This window comes from Trichomycterus rosablanca, chromosome 5 (assembly GCF_030014385.1).
Source record: "Trichomycterus rosablanca isolate fTriRos1 chromosome 5, fTriRos1.hap1, whole genome shotgun sequence".
Lineage (NCBI taxonomy): Eukaryota > Metazoa > Chordata > Actinopteri > Siluriformes > Trichomycteridae > Trichomycterus > Trichomycterus rosablanca.
In genome coordinates this window covers 12,240,844-12,255,217 of record NC_085992.1, presented here as the reverse complement: position 1 = coordinate 12,255,217, position 14,374 = coordinate 12,240,844, and the positions used below count along the sequence as shown (strand labels likewise).

Genomic DNA, 14,374 nt, shown 5'->3' with positions numbered 1-14,374 from the left:
AACTAAACATCAGAACCTGTCCTGCGCTGATGTACCTTCGGACGTGGCTTCCAATATGATATTGCTTTAAGGGCACTGAAATCCTAAATTGATCAGCCATTGTTGTTGTTGTTATGAATATTTTTTATTGAGTGATGGGAAGGAGCCCAGCATAACACCCTTCCACAACAACAGAGCTCTCTAGGAAATGAGGAAATGCTTTAATCGCTCCTGAGCATTTATGGCTTCCGTTTCAGAACATGGAGGAAGACTTGGAGACTTGAGGTTAAAAAAGCACCTCTGTCCTGGACTGAAAAACAAAGTGCTGTAGAACAGAAACAGACAAAATAGTGATCAGGCTGCTGGAGCTCAATAACAGGACAGTCTGAGTGTTTTCCTGCTTTTTAGAGCTAACCATTTCTTTCTCTGGTTCTGTATCTGTCAGGAAGCAGAGTTGCAGACTGTTTGGGAGCCAGGGAGGAAATAATAAGGGGAACTGATGAGGAAGGGCAACTAGGAAAAACCTTATTTTATTTTTAAGGGCAACCAGTGACCTTTTTTTAACATCCACAATTAGGTACATTAGGTGAAACGTCCACAGAGTGTCTGCAGGAATTCTGAGCTACACACACCTCATGATGTGCACATGAAGTTGAAGTCAGGAGCAAACGTATGTCGAGGCAAACTAGGAACAGTTATGATTTCTGCAACTGTTCCTTTCTTAGGAGAAAATATAGACATCACAAAATCCACTATGTCAAAAATATACATACAGAACTGTTTTGTGGCAAGGCCTTTTAAATGTACGTACATTAGTCATTATGATGACTTCTATCTGTCTAAATAAATATGGCTAGAAAGCATTTTCAGGTCAGGAACAATTCCCATACTGTCACTCAGGAATGAGTGGGAATTTGTCTTGACAGTCAGTTGTAATCCAAGAACCAATCAAAAGGCATAGCCTGGGTTTTGAGTAAGTCATGCAAAAAAAATCCTTGCCTACTAGAGGGCGCCCAGCCGACCGGTAGCAGAGGCGAGATTTGAACCCGGGAGCTCAGAATCTCTGCGCTGGTGTGCTAGCGGATTATCCTGCTGCGCCACCTGGGAGCCCAGAACGGCTGATTTTTACACAATTTTACCATCTTATACATTGTGGCTCATTCATCAGAGCTGTTTACCCTAAGACTGCCGAGATTCTGAGTTATACTGACAGCAGTGTTTTTATATATATATATATATATATATTTTACAACTGCTACTACACAGAACCTTACAGACCATTTGCACATTCACAGACGAAATACGTAGGTGTGTGCACACTAAATGTTAGCTAGGTGCTGTAGACCCCCCCCTTCCAGAACACATGCACACTCGTCTTACTTTCTCCATACATGGCCATGAGTTTCAAGAAAAAGTACTAAATGCTTCCACACACTGGCCCAATTTCCACATAAAATGGACAGTGTGCTGGTTCACGTCAAACATGTCATCAGCTCTTTTTTTAATTCTCTATGACTGTCTGTCCGAAGTTCAGGACAAAAGGAAAATATGTAATACTTGCTACATCACCTAATTCTTTTCATTAACTGTTTACACCAATCATTCACACTGTCTAAAGTCAAGCAATTATGGCCTGTTACTAAGGAGAGCTGGATGAGGCACAAATGTATCCCTCAAACACACACACACACACACACACAGAGTAAAAGTTGTAGCGATGGTGATAACGTGTGAGCTCACTTTAGCTTCATTTCCATTGCACGGCACCCTACAGTACAGTATACTATACACATACAAATCCTGTAATGTGGCAGCTGCTAAAGTAATTTGTCAGCAAGCCTTGTTAAAGCGTGTCCTTTTGCATTGCCATTTCGACCAGCAGAGTGGGCACAGAGGCGCAAATGATTGAGCATTATTCACTTTAGGTGGAAGTTTTTCTATAGATCATGGTTTCTCCCTCTCACACATGCTTTGTAGGTACACCTGCTTTTTCTCTAAAACCGTGATGTCTGGTCCTGTATTCTGCTGACGTGCGAGTTGCTGAAGGTGATGCTGTAAAGGCGTTCTTCACCAGACTCTGAGAGCAAAAAAACACCACACTAACTGTATGCCATAGCAGTAGCCACAAAAGGACAACAGTTTGGCCCGCTGTAGTTCATGGAGTGTTTAAGTTTCTTTTTGTGTGTCCTGTTTTGTTTTTCACAACAATGTTTTAATAAAATCAATTGCAGGTGGGTTTTAAATATGGCACCTGTACTGCCTCACTCCAGTGCCGGTTCTGTACGACCAATAAACCATTAACGCTGGATCTCGGCCCACACTTACAGCCTGCTCTGGTATGTTTGGTCACTGGTCAAGAGGGGTAATTAAATTTAGCACTTTGCAATGGAAACAACCACTAATATGTGGGATCATGGAGTTTAAAGCAAAGCCTTAAACATTATGTTCACTCTCAAGAACTACTAAGTAAGTATGGAACATTTAAGAATAGAAGTACACACACACACATACACACACCATGTGGAGAAAGTTGGTATTGTACTGTACCTGTCAAACATGCTAAAATGAGTGGATGTATTATTTTGTTATTTAATGGATGTACACCGATCAGCCATAACATTAAAACCGCCTCCTTGTTTCTACACTCAATGTCCATTTTACCAACTCCACTCACTGTATAGCACTTCTTAGTTCTACAATTACTGACTGTAGTCCACCTGTTTCCCTTTTATGCTGTTCGTCAATGGTCAGGACCCCCACAGGACCACTACAGAGTAGGTATTATTTGGGTGGTGGGTCATTCTCAGCACTGCAGTAACAATACCATGGTGGTGGTGTGTTAGTGTGTGTTGTGCTGCTATGAGTGGATAAGACACAGCAGCGCTGATGGAGTTTTTAAACACCTCACTGTCACTGCTGGACTGAGAATAGTCCACCAACCAAAAATATCCAGCCAACAGCGCCCAGTGGGCAGCGTTCTGTGACCACTGATGAAGGTCTCAAGGATGATCAACTCAAACAGCAGCAATAGATGAGCGGTCGTCTCTGACTTTACATCTACAAGAGGGACCAACTAGGTAGGAGTGTCTAATAGAGTGGACAGTGAGTGGACATGGTGTTTGAAAACTCCAGCAGCGCTGCTGTGTCCGATCCACTCATACCAGCACAACACACACTAACACACCACCACCATGTAATTGCCACTGCAGTGCTGAGAATGATCCACCACCTAAACAATAATACCTTCTCTGTGGTGGTCCTGTGGGGGTCTTGGTTAAAACAGTATGTAGAGAAACAAATGGACAACAGTCAGTAATTGTAGAACTACAAAGTGCTTCTATATGGTAAGTGGAGCTGATAAAATGGACAGTGTGTGTAGAAACAAGGAGGTGGTTTTAATGTTATGCCTGATCAGTGTATTATGTGTTATTTGTGCTGTTTCTGGCTCTGTTTTGTAAACACAGGAGCGTGAGCTGTGTGTGTGTGTGTGTTTGCTCTTACATATTGTACCATCAAAAAAACCATCAGATCCTCCCATCACTAATCAGTACATACCTATCCAGCTCTGTAGCATAGCGTACCTGAACTCTGCCGTATCAGTCTGATCTGTATTTAACAAGCTAACCAGCTCATGTCAGAGCCTTCAGTCATCTATGCCAGTGTACATACACTCAAATAAAATTACACATGGCAGTAGTGTTGCAGCTGTCCATCCAGAAAAAAGCTCAAACACACACACACACACACACACACACATTCACACACAAAACACGCCTTTGATTCATCCGCACCAGGAAGGGGGGCTCATGCTGGAAATGTTCCTCCTATGTCCACATAATAAACTACTAACCTTAAACCTTTTAGAGCCTTTATACATCTCATCATGAAGAACTGTGCATGAGAATTAAGAACCATTGTATTAATTTGCAGAGAAAATGGGATATGTAAGGTGTTTGTGCAGAATGTGACCTAACTGCACCCGACACATCTGGTAGTCAAGGAACTTCTGTAAAATGAGTGTTAAGTTGTACTTACTGTAATTCCTGGTTGTGCTGTTGTCCCAGTCCCACGCCTCTAAAATCAGTGTGTATGCTCGCTAGAGAAGATAAAACACACTGCACATCAGTACACACAGTGCATGAAGCACATATACAAACACACAAACTTGTGCTTCACTGCTCATCACAGCTTAATCACACTTAATTTTATCGCTGTACAAATGCAAAAAGGTAAAACACTCAACGTTCATCATTTTCTCATTTTACTTTAAATCAATCAAAAAACTAAATTTTTTTCTTTTTTCTTTGATTTTTATTCATAAAAAAAACAACACAAATGCTAAATTCTGCACCCCTGACAAAATATACACTGCCTCATAAGTTACCATTCTAAATCTAACATTATAAAACGGATAGTTCCGGTCCTAAAATCTGATTGGCTGAGCCGCGTTCGAAGCCGTTGTAAAATCCCCGATAAACGCACACCTAGGACCACCTCACATCATTCCATATTAATACGCCACTGAATAGAAAAGTTATTTTCGCCCTCATGTTGCCTAGCAACACTGTTAATCGAACTATTTTGCGTAGCGGAAGAATGCTTTATTGTAAGTTTATACACAATAAATACATTTATGAATTAAACATTGTTGTATTTATTATATTTTATGTTGACCGCCGTTTTATAAAAGCAATAAGCCACTCGAGACCGTGCATTACTGTTATGATTTTAGCACGGGGAAAGAAGTTTTAGGCACTCCGCTTTGCGTCGTGCCAAAAACGTCATCCCCGTGCTAAAATCACAGTAATGCACGGCCTCTCGTGGCTTATTGCTTTAAAAAACTAGAGGTGGAAAGAGTACTAAAATATTGTACTCAAGTAAAAGTACTATTACTTTAATGAATTTTTACTTAAGTACGAGTAAAGTTACTAGTCTAAAAATCTACTCAAGTAAAAAGTAACTCATTTAAAATGTACTCAGAGTAAACGTTACTTAGTTACTTTTTTTAAAGGAGAGGGTGACAAGTGGATATAAATCTCACAATAGTTGTTTTTTATTCAAATATAATAGAAAAAACACGTTGATACAACATTTAAAACATTTAGGGATGTGTAATGTGTGATTTTAGTACAGACCATCCCATAAAACTTTTTCAAACTGTATAACCACTAGTGATGGGTTGTTCGTGAACAATCCAATTCTATTGAATGGCTCTTTAAAATGAACGAAAGGAACCGAGTCGTGCCTTTGGGAGTCATTACATATATACAGGTATATGTAGTTTATCACGTATTACCAAGCGGAATGTAATGAAATGAAATGTAACCCCAGTTTAGCTACAAGTTATACAACAGATGATTTATTGCAATTATTTTAAACTATTTTTGTTATTAAAACATACTTGTTGTCAATTTGTATACTTTTGACAACAATCTTTTTTTTCTCATTTAAGTGTTGTTTGAATTAGATGATTGTTCATCATTGATATTAATATTGGGGCTGTATTACAGTTACAGTAGCGCCTCTCGCTGCCTGAACAAAAGAATGAAGAGCCATTTTTTTTAACGGCTCTTTAAAAGGAACCGAGCCAAAAGATCCGACTCCCCATTGCAGAATTCACTGCAGCAGTTTCCCAGACGCGATTTTTTTAGTGTTTTCTTTACTCAGTAACGGATGGTATTTAAAATGTAGCGAATTACAATTCCTAATACAAAACATAAAATTACTGGTTGTAAAATCTACTTTAAAAAGTACAAGTACACAAAAAAACTACTCAATTACAGTAACGCGAGTAAATGTAATTTGTTACTTTCCATCTCTGCAATAAACATATTAAACTTTTAATTGTTATTATTATTATTAGTAGTATTTTTATTAAACCTTTGAATCACTAAAATGATTCAAAGTGATTCAAAGTAAAGCCCTATCTAATTCATGGTCATGATCCTGTCGTGGACAGTGAAATGAGTCGTTTTAACGTTTTTCATTTACGAAGCAATCAAGTGCCTTATGTTAACTGAATAATTTGCACTATAAGGCAGTCCTAGCAATCCCACGGCAATTCAGTTAGTAATCACTTAGTCAAAATGTCCAAGATGTCAGAGTCTAAAGCAGCTAAAAACAATCCCAACCAATTCAGTGGACACAGGGGGGGAATCTGTGAATTCTGTGATTGTTGAAAAATGAGATCAGTGAAATTAAGCACTTTTTCCCTAATTATAATGCTACATTCTACATTCCAACTGACATATTTGGCGGATTCATTTACAGCTTTAAATTTATAGATTAAATTAGTTGAAAACTACAGAAATAAAATGATTTTTATGAATGATATGTGAAGAGAACTTGATTTACGAGCATCGATGCTCCCCCCTCACTGAAAAGTGTGAATGAGGGTTTAAAAGAGCATTTAAGATGGTACTCAAGGTGTGTGTGTGTGTGTGTGTGTGTGTGTGTGTGTGTGTGTGTGTGTGTGTGTGTGAATCATAACAGTGTGAATATGGGAATAAGCTGATTCCCACGCTGTAGTGACTGATTAGCTCAGTAATAAACCAGATGAGCAGTGAGAACAGACTAGTGGGTGTGTGTGTGGGGGGGTGAGGTCAGCATGGTTATTTCAAGATCAGAACAATCTGCAATTCTCAATCATCGAACTTCATCCAAATGCATTTTTACAACAACAGTCACAAAGGATCAACAGTTTTCAGATTTGAATTGTTGTGAAGTAAAAAATGGATTTGTACTGTTTGCAGAACAAGAAATATAAAATAATGCATTTTTATCAACCGATTTATCCTGGTAAGGGTTATGGCATGTCTGGTTCCACTGGGAAACAATTACCCCTTTTCCACCGACGCGGATCCGCACATAATCTACACGCTTCACCATCACATCACTACTCTTTACTATCGTTGTGTAATGCCCACCGTTGATGATGCATGCTTGGTTCCCAAAAACTGGTGGAAACGCGAGTCGGTTCTCTACAAAACACCAAGGTTCGAAGAAACCTGAACAGAACCGGTTCAAGAACCAGAGCTCTTTTGCTGGAAAAGCGCTAACTGGGCACAAGGCAGGAATACCTTGGACAGGGTGCCAATCCATCTTAGGTTTTTTACACTCCACCCCAGCTCAGACACAGCCAATCATTTCTGTGTAAACATCCAGATCATAGCAGTAGTGGGGTAGCGTACTGGGCTGCTGCACCACCTGCAGCCAGGATCAGTTTAGTTTGTATATTTTTATGTTACTGTTGATGAAGTGGATGATAATACAGGATTGAGCAGTTCCTGGTCTTAGGTGTGAACATTCACATTTACGGCATTAAGCGGACACTTTGATCCAAAGCAAACTTACAATTGTGACTACTACAATCCCAAACTTTGAGGACTAAGAGCCTTACTCAGGGGCCCAACTTGGTCATTCTGATTACTAGTCCAGTACCTTAATCACTAGGCTACCACTGCCACTAAACATTTTGGATGTGTGTCTGTTTCTCAGTCATTTACATTTACACTTATGTAAGCAACTGAGGTTTAAGGGCCTTGCTCAGGGGCCAACAGTGGCAGCTTGGCAGTGATGGGGTTTAAATCAGCAACATTTTAATTACTGGTCCAGTACCATTTTTGTATTTTCTGTTTTTTTCTGTATTCGTCCTCCAGTTTTTCTCCCAATCTAATTGTGTTCAGTTACCCAATCTGACCTCCACTCCTGACTGAGGGTCGCAACCGTCACACACCCCCTCTGCTATGTGTGCAGTACCTACCACATCTTTTCACCTGCATGAGGCAGGTTCGTATGGGGATCCGTATGGGGAGTCATGCACTGATCTCCATTATCCCCTGTCTCATTGTGCAGCCGCCATCAATAAGCCAGCAGTAATGAGAAGACCCTGTTTAGCCATTGTCCCACCCCTAACAGACACACAGCCAATCGTGTCTGTGTAGGTGGCCGGCTGATAGCTGAGAGCTCGAGATCTCAGCACTGTTGGGCTAGCATATTTTACCACTGCGCCACCCGAGCGCCACTTGTCCAGTACCTTAGCCGAGTATGCACACACACACACAACTGAAATATGAGTAATGTTTTGCACTACGATCTGAAGATGTTTTAATGCTAGACCGTCGGCTACAAACAACCACGCCTGTCAAAATCACTCAGATCACAATCTCCCCCTTTTCTGATGTTTGATGTGAACATGAACTGAAGCTCCTGACTCATGTCTGTTTCATTCATGCATTGCATGTTTTGTCCTGTCCCATTAAAAAAGTCATTTCTGTGGAAGTGAACATGAATCTACAGTCCAAGTGAAGAAGATGTCAGGAACACAGCTGCACCCGGCCAAGAGTGTGTGAGCACTGAAATCGAGAGCAGATTGTGACTGTAAGACATAAAGCCGAGTCTCAGTCATGGTCAAGAATAAGGACAGGAAAGGTTGAAAATAAACTCAGGAGTTACTGGAATAGGGCGGGGGGTGACTGTTTTTAGCACAGAGGAGTGTTTGTGTCATCATGTGTGAAGCTATTTAATCCAGACTTAATTCCCAACACCAAAACTGTTTAAACTGTAAAAAGTATCCGCCCCCTTTCTGAGTGCCCTCCTGTTATTACACGAAGAAATGAAAGTATTTGTCCCCTTAACTGCCTGTGCAATCTTTCCCATCACTGTGGAGGAATGTGAGGTACACACTTCTTCACAGAACTGCTTGAAATCAGACATTAACTTCTGCTTTCAGGTCACAACAGCATCTCTACTGACAGCTCCAAACTTTTCAGCCATTTAGATGTAAACTTGTTTTTTGGATCTCTGGCCTGCTGCATGACCCAATAACACCTCAGCTTCAGCAGACAGACAGATGATGTTACATTTTCTGTAAGAACCTTCCATAATAGTGTGGTAATCATTGTTTTAATAGCAGCGTGTTGTTTAGGTCATTATGCACCAAAGCACCCCCATACCATCACACAACCACCACCACGTTTCTGGCTATTTAGTATTGTGAGATCATTAACACTGACCCTAGCTGAGGTGGGAGACATCTGCAGTTCTTTAATTTTTTTTCTGGGCGCTTAGGTGGTGCAGCGATAAAACACGCTAGCACACCAGAGCTGATATTTTAAACTTATCGGCTCAAAAATCAAAAATCACCTACACAAACAACAATTGGCTGTTGTTCCAGGGGGGTGCCAGATGGGGGCTCATAACTGAGGCAATTACAACCTTTGATGGCTGATCACCTGCACAGAGACGAGGGATAATGTGTTGATTAGGGTGTGGCTCTCCTGAAACACAAAGCTGATCCACAAATGAATTCGCCTCGTGCAGGTGAAAAGATGCAGTCGGCTACTGCACACGTGTCGGAGGGGGCGTGTGTCAGTCTCGGCTATCCTCAACCAGGGTTGAGATCAACATCAGTAGAGAGGAAGTATAATGCAATCAGGTAATTGGATACAACTAGATTGGGAGGAAAATTTTAAAAAATGCAAAAAAAAAAACAAAAAAAAAAGAGCACTAGTCCAAGATAGATAGATAATGGCTCTCACTGTGGTTCAGCTGAGTTCTAGAGACTTTCCGGGCTGATATATTTTAAAAGCTTTTTTTCTCAGCTCTTAGGAAATTTTCTTAAATTGTTGATCCCAGCTTGTCTTTAATCCTTAAATTTAATAAGTATGAATAACATTCTACAGTACTGCTGGATTCTAGCCAGACTGTATTTAATTAGCTAAACTGGTTTATTCTTTTAATTTGGAGACCACCAAGACAACTGCTATAACAAAATGATATCCTGTTATCCCACTGTGTTGTGGTAATTATTAATATTCGTGTGGGAACTGTGACCCCACAGCTTGGGAAATATCAAAGTTCTCATTGGAATTATGTTTTTCCCCTCCCCATGTTGTGTAAACTATGAGTGGTTTTTGTACTAATGCTGGTTCATTTAGGTTAGCGCCCTAAAACAAAGGGAAGATTTGAAGATTAGAAAATTGCATGTTAGAGTGACGTCAGTATCATCCAAAACAAATGTGTGTAAAATGTTAACATTTCTTGTGTTTTATACAGCTAAAAAAGCCTGGGGACAAACTGGAGCCCAAATAACACTGATGCGTACAAAGTGTGTACAGGACAATGAAAACAGATAATCCTGCAATTAGGAAAATGCATTAAATATGAAGCAAAGGTATAAATGTCAGGATGTCAAAAAATATTAGTTTTTCCCGTTTTTCATCTGTGAAAATCACATCATTCTGAGCATGCCAGGTCTAGTCTCATCGTCCCACCTATCTAAACTATGTCACCTCCTGCACAACACCAAGCCTATGGCATATTAGCATTTTAACACAATTCTCTATACATTCTATTTTTATAAGAATGCTGCATTAAATGTGATTATATTTACACTAGTATTAAAGTCAGATGTTGGGGTTGGGGTGGGAATCTTCAGGCAGCTCCTAATTCCATTAGATTATGAGTCAGGTTGCCTGATGCATCTCAAATCTAAATTAACATTTGTTTGGTAAAAATGAAATAATTATCAGTGTTTTTTTTACAAGATAAAAGATATAAATGTTTGTTTGAATATTGGATTATATGACATCAAAAGGTATTCGTTTCTTCTCTGTTCTTTTCCTATTTTTGCCTCTGTCACACCTCTTTATTTCAGATCTTCTAACTACATTTTATATGAGGAATATAAGGATTAACTAATTTTTACCTAATTATTTATTTATTGTACGTAATAAAGTAGTTTGTGTATTGGATCCATTATTCTGAATGAATATTGCAGCTTCACCATCAATAAGCATCACAGTTCAGAGGAAGCAGTGAGAAGAATCTTAAGCTGGTGTTAAATTATTTCAGCGCTGAACGTAAAAGCAAATGCTTTATGTTGTCTGGAAGATGAGGACAGTTTAAAAGTGAGCTAGAGAGGCTGAACCGTGCCAGAAACCCAGTATGTTTACAGTGCTCTGCTTTATATCAAGATCTGTATCATGTTTTCTTAAATTCTGGTGTTTTGTATTGTAAGTTCAACACACTTAAGTGACTTTCCTGTTCCGACACAACTCATTCAGCCAAATGAGTTCATGATCAGACTTGGTAGGTTTTGTCAGAACAAGAAAATAGATGATCCAGCAGAACTAAACACCTAAAAAAAAGTACAGGATGAAAATGTATCACATGAGCACAAAAGCATGCAGAACTCCATCATGGTCTGTGTGCTAAATAATATAAAGATAAAGCAATGTTATATTATTATCATTATTTTTAATAACAGTACATTTCATACGATCTCTCTGCTTTCATCAGGGTAAAACACTCTGCAAATGTATTGCTTACTTGATACTGAAAGCTTCAACATTTTTCTACACTGTGCACATGTTCACATTATTGTTGAAACTAGACAGTGATAGCTCAGTGGTAATGGTACTGTCTAGTAATGAAAAGGTTTCTAGTTCAATCCCCATAACTGCCAAGTTCCCACTGTTGGGCCCCTCAGCAAGACCCTTAACCTTTAATTGATTCTATGGTATTCAGTCATAACTGTAAGTCACTGTGGATAAAATAATCTGCTAAATGTCGTTAATGCAACTAAACCAATTACTATTGCAAAGCAGTTCTGAGGTTAGTTCAGTAACAGGTTTGTAGACACATCAGTTATTCAAGTCATGTTTAGTCATTAGAGATGGATGAATGGATGGATATATGAATGGATGAATGGACAAATAAATGCATGGATGAATAAATGTATGGATGTGTGGATGGATAGATGTATGGATGGCTGTATGGATGGATGTGTGGATGGATGGTGGACTTACCGGCCATGCAAACTGAAAGGGAATGATTATATTCCCTACATTGTTTCCTTTATTCCGATTACCAGCAAATCGAACTGAATTCCCACCAATCACGGCTGAACTTGCAGTTCCGTAAGTACAAGGGCCTGAGGTCATGACGTCCACTTGGTACTCCTTTAGGCATGCTCTGAAATATGTGTTGCACTGCACACTGCCACATGACTGATCCTGATCCTGCTCCTGCGGAACGCTCCTTGCTCCACCGCAGCATGCACCATTTGCAAGCTTGCCGCTCCTGTTCTCCACGCTGATCACACGCAGCTCTAAGTATCCGGACGCCCGACACACCTAAAAAAGACATGTAGAAAACACATACTCTATTTAGATTTCATTATTAAATGAATATGAAAGGTGAATGTCTAATGGATTTGACCAGGAATTTATTCAGTTTGTTGACCAATTAGGGGGTGAGAAAACTGGGCATGCATGCAGAAGAGGTAAAGCTGTAAAAACGCATGCAGGTGCAGTTGAATACACAGTTTATATATGAAAAGTTGACGACACCACACATTTATTATATAATGGCACCAAGAAATACAGGCAACCCATGATTCAACATATTTTGTGTAATATAGGTTGGAAAGGTTTGGCTACCATTGGAGATGCCAAGGAGACCAATATGGACTACAACTTGAATAACTCCAGTTTAGTATGAGCTATCAGCCACTATAACTGCACACATTCCTACTTACACTCACTGAAAAGGTTCAAAATAAAGTTTTTAAAAGCCCTACATTTTTTTTTTGGTGTTATCATAATAATTTCAACATGGTAAACTCTCATTGTAGTATTTAGCAGTTTATTTTCTGTAACATTATACTGTACATTTGTTCAATCCTATGAGCTTTCTGGATAAAGAAAAAAGTCCTAAAACTGGGTGTGTCATTTAGGCAGAAATTGGATGTATTTGACTATTAGGATTATTTGAAATAACCCTTGAGTGATTTTAATTGGGGGGAAAAGTTTCAGATATAAAACCACCCTTGGTATATTGTGTCTACAAATAAATAAGCAAATCCCCAATTTTCTGCAATGCTATGACATCATTAAAATGTTGAAAATGTTGAAGTCTCATAAAATGTTTAATTATATCACAATTCATCCTTTTTAATGTCAGAATTATTGCCTTCAACCCCAAAGCTCATCTAACCATCGCCTGTTTAAATTTTAAAATTCAGCACAGTTATTAAAATTGGGGTGTGACAGGTCGTGTTGATGGAAGTCTTCCAGAATTAAGAGCTGGTAAAATGATTGATTTGGGTTTAAATTTGCAGTGTGGTACAATGCTCAAAAAGAAGTGTTTCCTCTGGATGAGACCTTTTTTACCTAAAGCACCAGACCTTCGAAATGATTACTGGAAGACACGGCCAGAGACCGAGTACAGACACTTGTAATGGACTTGTATGTTCATTTTCTGTGACTGGATATGCGGAACACCTACTTCTTTGCCAAAAATAAAATTGATACATTTATTATTTCTAAAAACCTGCTGAATCAAAAAACACATACAGCAATTACAATGATTGTGTAAAAAGTTTTTAATTAACATGATTGACACTTCCACAATCAATCAAGCTTTCATGTGCCATGGGCTTTAAGATTTCTATCCATAAGAAGCACCTTTTTGTTGTTGTTTTTTATTTGTCTATGTGATCAGCAACAAACTTCACTCCAGCAAGTATATTTTGAAGCCATGTTCCAGCAATTTCTTTATTTAATGCAGACATTTTTCCTCAAATGAAAAGGGCAGGTTGGCTTTTCCTCTCAACCAATGCTTTGCAATAGGTGAAGTCATACTAGCCTTATTTATATGTACACAATGAGGAATTGGAATTTAGACTATAGTATGTAAACTATTGGTTTAAACTGTATTCCATTTTGTATTAGCACAGAAGATTAATAGTATATTTAATACATTAATAAATATTAAGTATTGAATAATTACTGAATAAACAGAAGCTTCAGCAGCTTTCATGATAAAATATTTCAGCTTTTTAACAGGCGCTGAATTCCGTTAGGATTAACGGTCAAAATTAAAGCTCACCTCAATCCAAAATGTCAAGACCAGGCAAAGCATGTGAAAGTAAGCGCAGGTAAAACTCCACATGACTCCGGTAAGTTTTAGGGTAACGACACGGAGGGCAAAAGCTGGTTCTCCATGATACAGTTCCTCCTGACAGGCGACATCTGCGGCTGCACGAGCACAGTCCGTTACCTCAGACACACTCTCACACACACAGAGGTGAAGATCTGCTGCCTTCATACTCACTCAAGCGCTGCTGCAACAACTGTGACTGACTGATTGATTAGATAGCCAATCACTAACCACCAATCTTAATACTGCCTGAAAACAACCAATCACAGAGCAGGTAGGCGGTACAAAGAATTGATGTTTAAAGCTAATTGAATTTGAAAAGATGGAAAATGATTTAGCAGCAAAAAAAAAGTATTAATTGAACAATGGACATGATGCCAGCACCTGTATGGCACTAAACATGGTAAACCCAACCACATGATGTTATCAAACTTTTGAAAAATGTACTAAA

The 14,374-nt window shown here is 39.1% G+C and overlaps 1 protein-coding gene across 1 annotated transcript in view; it reads right to left on the bottom strand.

Annotated features, from left to right (window-relative positions):
• Positions 1–14,091, bottom strand: part of jag2a (jagged canonical Notch ligand 2a) — a 34,755-nt gene extending 20,664 nt beyond the window's left edge. Inside the window, exons 1-3 of the mRNA XM_062995423.1 lie at positions 13,873–14,091; positions 11,790–12,116; positions 4,015–4,075 (exon numbers count right to left, since the gene is read on the bottom strand). Coding sequence (XP_062851493.1) covers positions 4,015–4,075; positions 11,790–12,116; positions 13,873–14,091 — 607 coding nt within the window. The remainder of the gene's footprint in view (positions 1–4,014; positions 4,076–11,789; positions 12,117–13,872) is intronic.
• Positions 14,092–14,374: the final 283 nt, after the last annotated feature.